At 35.9% G+C, this 8989-nt stretch overlaps 1 protein-coding gene across 2 annotated transcripts; it reads right to left on the bottom strand.

Annotated features, from left to right (window-relative positions):
- Positions 1-2921: 2921 nt before the first annotated feature.
- Positions 2922-6912, bottom strand: LOC114177459 (zinc finger CCCH domain-containing protein 17). 2 transcript variants are annotated; one of them, XM_028062804.1, is made up of 3 exons: positions 6543-6912; positions 5221-5331; positions 2922-5092 (listed from the first exon to the last, which is right to left on the bottom strand). In XM_028062804.1, exons 1-3 carry the CDS (start codon positions 6666-6668, stop codon positions 3200-3202), a joined length of 2130 nt encoding a protein of 709 aa, XP_027918605.1. In that variant the 5' UTR covers positions 6669-6912; the 3' UTR covers positions 2922-3199. The 2 variants fall into 2 exon arrangements, with proteins under 2 accessions (XP_027918605.1, XP_027918606.1); XM_028062805.1 differs by lacking the exon at positions 6543-6912 and adding an exon at positions 5417-6498.
- Positions 6913-8989: the final 2077 nt, after the last annotated feature.

Below are 8989 nucleotides of genomic sequence, written 5' to 3'. Positions count from 1 at the left end.
TTACTATTCAATTTCCAGTTGTCATCAACAAAATGGGCTGTCAAACAAATGTATCCCTCTTGAGTACAAGCAGTCCAACAATCTGAAGTCAAACAAATTCGATTATGACAATGATGCATTTCATGTTTCAATTTCGCTTTCATCTCAAGATGGAATTTCCATAGATCAGAAACAGTTGTATTCCTACTTACATGCTTCACATCAGGATTCAAATATGAAAGCAATTCTCTAATCCATTTGTACTCAACAAACTTAAATGGCAAACCATGTTTTACAATTGCCATTGTCATAATCTCTCTAACATGTTTGTGATCAAGTTCCCTACCCCTTAACTTTCCCATATGATCAATTATCATCCCCCCTACATCTTTATATTTTGGGGTAACATTGCACTTTTTCAAATGACGCAATAGTGTTGAAGTACCTATTTTAGTGCCACCAATTACATATTCTTGCCCACATGCATTACATTTGGCCTTCTCTTTACCATCTTTCACTCCAACTTTAGTAAAATATTTCCAAACTTCAGAGGTAGATGTCTTAGCCTTCTTACTTTCTTTTTGAACCTCATTATCTTCATTATTAACAGAAGGTGGCTCTTGCTCATTAGGTTTTTCATTATTTATATAACCATCAACGTTAAGATTCACATTAACACTCCGATGAATAGTTTCAGATTCCATGCTGCACATTAATTTGTGTAAAAAATAAAAGTGAAAAACTTACTAAAAAGAATAATCAACACATAAACAAATATGCCCAAAGCATGTGCGCACATACAAGAGAGAGTTTATAGAGCATACCTTAACAGAACAGTTATATCTTTATACAGAGCAAGGACGAACTCCACATTGATGGGTGTTCAATCGCAACTTCACCTAAGTCAAGAAAACAAATGCACAGATGAAAAGTTTCATTTGAAATGTAAACAGAGAAAGAAAGAAACATGAAAATGACGTCGCAGTACCGAGTGAGAGTGGCTAAGCAGAGGAGCAGTGGGAGCAGAAGAAGCGTCGGCTCGACCACCACCGAACGACCGGCACCAACGTCGACCACCACCGCCAAAGAACAACCGATGACCACCACCTTCATGCACCACCGTGACGGACAGGAGTTAGAGGGAAGGGAACTGCGAGTGGGTCGAAATTGAAAATAAGAAGAGGATTAGGTTAGGGATTGCGTTTTTTCTCGACTCGACCACCACCGAACGGCCGGCGCCAACGTCGACCACCGCCGCCAAAGAACGACCGACGACCACCACCTCTATGCACCACCGCGACGGACACCAGTGAGAGGGAAGGGAATTGAGTCTGTATGGGTCAAATATTAAAATGAGAAGAGAACTAGGTTGGGGATTGCGGCTCAACCACCACGGAACGGCCGACACCAACGTCGACCACCGCCGCCAAAGAACGATCGACGACCACCACCTATGGCACCACCGTGACGGACACCAGTGAGAGGGAAGGGAACTGCGTCTGCGTGGGTCAAAAATGAAAATGAGAAAGAAGTTAGGGATTGTGTTGCATTTTTCTGATTCTGAATGAAATATTAATTTTATTAAATTACATTTTTTAAATAAAGGTGGGTTGGTGGGTCAGCTCACCATAACCCGGCTCGAACCCACATAGCCCACGGGTTAAGTGAGCTCAACCCGTTTTGACCCATTATCGCAAAAAAAAAAAAAATTTCCAACCCGTCCCGGCTCGAACCCGTGGTGAGCCGGGTTGGCTCACGGGTTCTGGCTCACATTGACATCTCTAGTGAATTTGGATTCTCTACTAGGTGTTTTTGTGTTGTCCCTCTATTGTGTCTTCAAAATATCTTGATGGCCACTGATTTTAAAAATTTAAAATATATTAAAATGGTATTTAAAGTACCAACATAGTATATTTTTAGTACTCAACAGAAGACGATACAAAAGAAAAAACTCAATAAAGAATCTGAACTCGATGTTGATAATGTGACAATAGCAATTACGATCAAGATTATTTATGAAGATTATGTTATGTTATGGAAGCGTTAAGAATAATGTAACAATAATAATAAAACCGGATAATAAAAAAAATATTATAAGAAAATGATAGAAACATTTAAACACAAAGAAAAACAACATAATAAAAATCACATCATTTCAAATAATTGATTATCACTTTCCTATAATGATCTGATTTATCTATAATAAGTAATTAAATATGATTATACCTTAATTATGTTATAATGTTAATTTGAAAAAAAATCAACAAAGAATTTACTTTTTAATAGAAATAATCTTCTTAATCTTGAGAATATTTTCGCGGTTGAAAATGAAATCAAAGAACAAATCTAACAATTAATATATATTTTTTACATGTTTGTAGAAACAATACTAATATGCAGGATGTTTACCAAACGCTAAATTGTTCACTTCAATGAAAACAACATTATACCCAGTTGTCTAGTTAATCGGTTATTTATTTTGCCCATCAAATTTAATAAAAATGATCTTAAACTTTGGTTTTGTGAACTTAACAATAAAGCCACCAAGCACCCATTGGATCCACCTTAACTCAAAAAAGTTGTTTCAAGATAGCCTATATCCGAGGTTTATAAAAAAAGTCTTATTGAAACATAATATTATGACAATTTAAAACATTGTATCTCAAGATTCTGGATCATAATATATATATATATATATATATATATATATATATATATATATATATACATATATATATATATATATATATATAGATATATATGAAACAAAGTTTAAAAAAGAAAACAAATAATATAATTTACGAAAATCTACAATTAAGACATTGTGATATACTACTCTTACATTGGAGATGGGCTAAGAAATTTAATTGAAGAGTATAAAGAAGTAAGCAATGATTTCTACCGCGCTAATGGAGCAGATGAATTAAAGTATAAGATAAAAGTAGCACGTGAATGCAAATGTTATTAACTTTCTAAGGTTAAAGGCCTGCACCACTCTGCATGAGATTTATATGCGGAGAGCACAGCAAAATGCCCCACTGATCACATAAAAATATCCATTAAATTTGATGAAAATACAGTAAAAGAAAAAAGGACTAATTAATACAAGAAAACAAACTGATAGTGATAGCTGTTCTGAGTTCTACAACCAAATTTTAAGCAGAAATGCTGCCCAGTCAGAGAGTAGGACACGTTCCCTTGTTTCACAGATTTTCCATAATTATGAATGAATGACACCAATCTTCTTAGCAAAATCATCTCCATCTTCTTCTTCAATGTACTCTTCCTCCTGATTTTCACCCTCTTCACCTTGTTCATACTCGTAGTAACCCTCATCACCTTGTTCATACTCATAATCTCCTTCTCTCTGATCATCACCTTCGTAATACTGATCTTCACCAGCTTCATCGTACATTCCCTCCTCGTATTGACCATCAGTTGCATCAGTCTCTCCTCCAACTGCATCAGTGATCTCAACCTTGGACTCTTCGTTATTTTGATTGTTGACGTATTCCTTGGTCTCAGACAGCACACCGTTTTGTGTGTTAGTGACTGGGGTAGGATCTGAGCCATTGATAACTTTTTCATTTTTAATACCAGATGACTTGCCATTGCCCGAGTCTGCATCACCTCTGCCTCCAGCTCCTCCTCTTTTCTTCTCCTTCAAAATTTCACTGAGAGGCTTTGGACCATCAAACTGAAGATCATCTTCAGATTGTGGGTGATCATCTCTTAAAGTTCCTCTCCTTCGCAGGGGTTGTGGCTCCCTATTTTCAGGGTTCCTCCCATTTTTAAGCTCTGCCAGACTTTTTGGCCCAGCAAAATCACTCCTACCACCACCTATCACTTCTCTCCCCATTATTCGTTCCTTCGAGTTTCTCCTCTCATCATCTTGCAACCTTCCTCGCATTCTATCATGGACCCTTCCCTGCTGAGTGGCTTGCAACCTTCCAGACAACAACCTGCCTCTAACTCTCCCTCTGTCATCCCTCTCTAGCTGATCAGCACCACCATTTGTTGGAAGTTTTATTCTGCCACGGAAGCGATTACCGAGGGAGCTCTCATTCAGAGGTAACTGGAGTGAGTCCTTCCTAGAGAAAGATCGATGACTTTGTTCTTCACCATGACCCTCAAGGGCATAATCATGACTGACAACAGATTTCAAACCATTGCCCTTTCTGCGCTTGGATAATTGATGTCGGAGATCTGAGACCTCAGCATTTTCAGGACTGCCAGATCTGCGGCGAGTCCTTCTGTCTAAATGGGCTGAAGCCTTCCTGTGCTGCTCCCAAACATATGGTTCCTGCATGTGATCATATGACTCATAACCTTGGGACACACGAAATCTTTCCCGATCAATATCAGCTGCTAAACCATATTCACCAGAATGCCCTAAATCATATTCATTCAAAGAGTCTAAGTTCCTTTCATCTGGACCTCTTGCTTTACCAAATTCGTCTTCCCCATGGTAGTAATCAGAATTCCTAAGTTCATCAGCTACGAGGACATCAAACCCAGGAGACGATTCTCTGAGAAATTCGTCACTGTCCTTACCACTGTGGAAATTGTGATCATCTGGCACGCGAGCTTGATGCAGACGGTTTGACCGGACTACAGTAGGGCCATTGGTTACTGGTGGAGAACTGGTCTTAAATCTAGAAGCCTCACTATCAAATCCTACAGAGGGTGGTACCATTTCCTTCTCCAATTCAAACATATTTCTTTTAGGAGCAGATTCAATTTTTGGGGCAGGTTTAGGTTCAGGTCCACCACCTGACTTTGCAACATTTCCTTGGGAAGTTTTCCTTTCCTGAGTATACTTTTCATTGGTTCCAAAAGGCTTCTTAAAACCTGGATTCTCGGCTCCTTGGCTGGTAACTGGAACCTGAGCAGCTACTTTATTACCAGTGCTAGGAGCAGGAGGTCCATGCATAAAGGCACACCTGTCACCTTTTAAGCAAAGCCCCTTTTGGAAGAAAAAGCAAGGGACAGCTTGTTTAGTGGAATTATAAGGTGAATGTGTTGCAGATGCTGTTGGAATCTGTGATGGGGGTGCAGATACCGATGGTCCACCAGCTGTTGCTGCCTGAGTTCCTAACAAGCCATCAAGAGGCTGAATGCAAAAACAAAATGCAGTTAGCAAAGTCCACACTATAAGACAATAACAGAGGAAAATAGATAAGTAGGCCAAAAATTGACATGAAAATACAAAATTTGGTTTTCATAAATAGAGACTCTCACCGGATGACGAAATGAACATTTGGGATTCAAACAATTGCCACTCAACCAATAACGACAATCCCTAGGATTAACGCGTGCATACTCACTATGGCGGTACTCGCATTCATTTCCCTGTTCCAACAAAAGGAAAACAAATCAAAATGATGCCAGCAACAAAATCCAGAGTTCAAATGTTTAGATGAGAAGACAGCCTCACGTTCTTCATAACCAATACTTGCTCTTTCGGATTTGCAAAAAGCATAAATCGGACAGTTGCAATGCTACATACAGTAGTATACTCACGACCAAAAAAAAAAAACAAGCAGCATCACATTACAATACTTTATATGCACTGAGCTAAAAACTAAAAGCTGCGAGGTAGCAAAATACTTGAATAGTACGGCACAAAAGAACAGGATCACAGTAAAATACTTGATTTGTTTACCAAGAAGAGATGGCATGACACATTTAGAAGAACTAAGCAAACACGTACTCGCATTTGACAGAAAAACTATGGAAACAAATATCAAATTTCAAGTAAAATGTTGAAGTTTGTTTGATGATAACAGTAACATCTTCAAGGATTATGCAAAAACAGTGCCAGCAACAGTAGTAGACATCCCAGATCTTGCTAACAGAACACTATTGAGCCTAATCGACCAACATGACTCGTATACGCTCTTGCCACCACGTAGTAGCAGTTTGTTAAACATTTGATTTTAATGGAAGTTCATTCATTATGCAAATTTCTTGCTTTTCTTTCAGAAACAACCAGAAGACATTGAATAACACTTTAAACCATCCAAAAAAAGCCTAAACTTGATTGATCCAACCTTGTGTTTTTTCAGCGGGATCCACACGATTGACCTAATTAAATAAAATTAAAAAAAAATAATATCATATCCAATCGTAATAGGGTTCAAGAACCCTGTTCTCCCTCATTTCCCTCACCTTAACAAATAACAGAGAAAGGGGTAAAAAAACACAATAAAATAAAGCCAAAAAAGATCAAATTAGTAAACAACGATCAATAATAACAGTTTCACAAAAATATACATCAAAAAACGCAATCCGAAAAAAAAAGTAAAACAAAACCCTCCCTATCCATCAAATTCCCTATCGCTATCCCCAATTTTGAAAATTCGGTAATTCATACACAGACTTCCACAACCCCTTCTCCACAAAATTCGATTTTCCCATTGAAAATAAACAAGCACCAAAAGTATTTGCAGAAACAGACGAATCTGAAAACCCTAAAGCACAGAATTCCGAAAGCGGAAAAAAGGGGATTTTCCTCCCTCTTTCCTATAAAAAAAAATCAAAAAGAAAGTGGTAGAAAGAACCTTTTTGCATGTCAAAGGAGATGCAAGGAAGTAGACACAATCGGTGTTCCTCTTCAAGGCCTCATCTTGCGAAGAGGGTGCGGGCTGTTGAGGCTGAACCTGAAGCTGTGGCTGTGGGGTAACCATAGCTGTCGTTGAAGTTGAAGTTAAAGACCCCAACCCAACCGGATGAAAAAAAAGACGAAGAGGAAGGAAAAGATCAAATCAGAGACAGAAAGGAGAAGAAGATGGATCCAAATCTCAATCTGAGAAGAGAATAAGTAGAGAGAGAGCCGCCACAGAAATTGGGGTCAGAGCTTAGAGAGAGAAAGAGAGAGAGAGTGGGTTGGAGTATGTGAATGTGATGGGCTTATATGGAGCATAGAGGAGAGGGTAAGGGTGAGCCTAGCCTGGTTTCGGCTTCTGTTTACATTTTTATTTATTATTTTTGTAGAAATTCGTATTAATGTGTCTGTTGTGTGTTTGTGTGTTAATGATTCTTTTTCGATGTTTCATACCAAAAATGTAATGGGACACTTGCCTTCTTTCTGTTGGTTCATCTCTATACTATAATAAATTTGATTTTGAGTTTACATTTTCATGTCATCACCATAAATAGTATTAATAGTACAAAAAAATTCGATTCAAAATTAAAAGAAATTATTTTTCATATACACCAAAAATAACATAACATTATATTAGTCGAACACTTGGATTTTATAAACACCCTTTTAGATTTTATAATTAGTCCCATCAAATTTTAATGAATTATAAAGGAGTTATTACTTTATCATCATTAATAAGTGAATTCTCTCGATTGATTTTTTTTTTATGTTAATTTGTTTGATGCGGTCTGTATTATTTCTTTTGAAGTTTGGAATTCAAGAAGCAATATTTAAAATGTTTTTTATCTGAAAAGGGTTTAAGTTTATTGAGATAAGTCAATTACTAAGTATTCTATCTTTCAGAATTTGGAATTCCTTCATGATTTACGATTTTGTTTTTAGAACATATTTAAAAAAAATAGAGAAAAAATTATATATTTCAACCGTTATAAACTTAACTCTTATATGACATGAGACTAATTAAAATTAATTTATTTTGAAATTATGTCAAAAACATAATATTGTAAAAAACTAATAACTTGAAGTAAATGATGTTGATCCTCAATATATATACAACATTGTTTTGCTGATAGATAGATATACGTATTTTTATGTAATATTGTTTTCATGAATCAGTGTGAATCATACTTTAACTTAAATGGATTTTTTTAGTTATTGAGGTAAGCTTATTATTGTTGAAATCTTATTTCACAACTCTGTTTATTTTTAAAATTTTAAGCTGATAAAAAACACACAATAGTTTATTATTAACTTGAAATGATCAATTATGATAATTAATATGATTTTATTGATAAATGATGTCATTTATAATAATTATTAGCTATTTATTAATGAATTTTCTGTCATGATGATAGATATATTTAATAAATTGATTATCTTGATTCATAATGATACAATATTATCACTTATTGTCCCAACCATATCACAAACCAAGTATAATAATACATTGTAAACGCCCATATAAACTCACTAGTTGCTTATTCTATATTAAGGAATCCTTCATTACATAGTAGTAAGCGGCTACCAACAACTAGGGATGTCAATAAAATCCGTACTCGCAGGTATTCGTGGATAAAACCCGTAATGGATAGGAAATGGATATTGAAAATAGATACTCGCGGGTAACGAGTACGGGTATTTTTTATACCCGCATGTTAATGGGACGAGTACGAGTATCGTAGTATTTGTAATCGTGGATATTCGTACCTATTATACTCTAATTTAAATTAAAAAAATTAAAAAATGATTAAAATATTAACACATTGATTTTGAATGAGTTATTTTTTATCAATTGGTTTTAAACAATCTTCATTTATTTGTAAACTATCATTCAAAACTATTTAAATGAGTTATTTGCACTTTGTTTGAAATTTATAAATGTTATGCATTGTATTTTTATTTGAATTTATAGTTAAAATTTGCTATTAAATATTAAATATTTCTTTATGTAAATACCCATGGGTACCCGTGGATATTAAAAAAATATGCGGGTACCCGCATAACGGATATCTGCACGGATATAGGTATGGGTACGAGACAGATATTTATCCAACGGGTAGGGTACAAGAGAGCTACTACACGTACCCTACTCGCCCGTTGACATCCCTACCAACAACTAGCAAGCTGCTTACTCTGTACGAAGGAAACCCCTTGTACACCGTAAACGACAAGATGCTATGAAACAATCGATTAAAAAGACAAATCAGTCGGCTAAAATACTGGAGAATTATGCAGAATGCAGAATTCGCGAATTCAACTCAAATAACAATCTTTTACATACAAGACATGTTCCGATCAGTATTTATAACAAGTACAAAGCCTCAGATTACACAAGAACACATT

The sequence above is a fragment of the Vigna unguiculata genome, chromosome 3, assembly GCF_004118075.2.
Source record: "Vigna unguiculata cultivar IT97K-499-35 chromosome 3, ASM411807v1, whole genome shotgun sequence".
In the NCBI taxonomy this organism is placed as follows: Eukaryota; Viridiplantae; Streptophyta; class Magnoliopsida; order Fabales; family Fabaceae; genus Vigna; species Vigna unguiculata.
The sequence above is the reverse complement of the archived record's forward strand: the minus strand, read 5'-3'. Positions and strand labels throughout refer to the sequence as shown.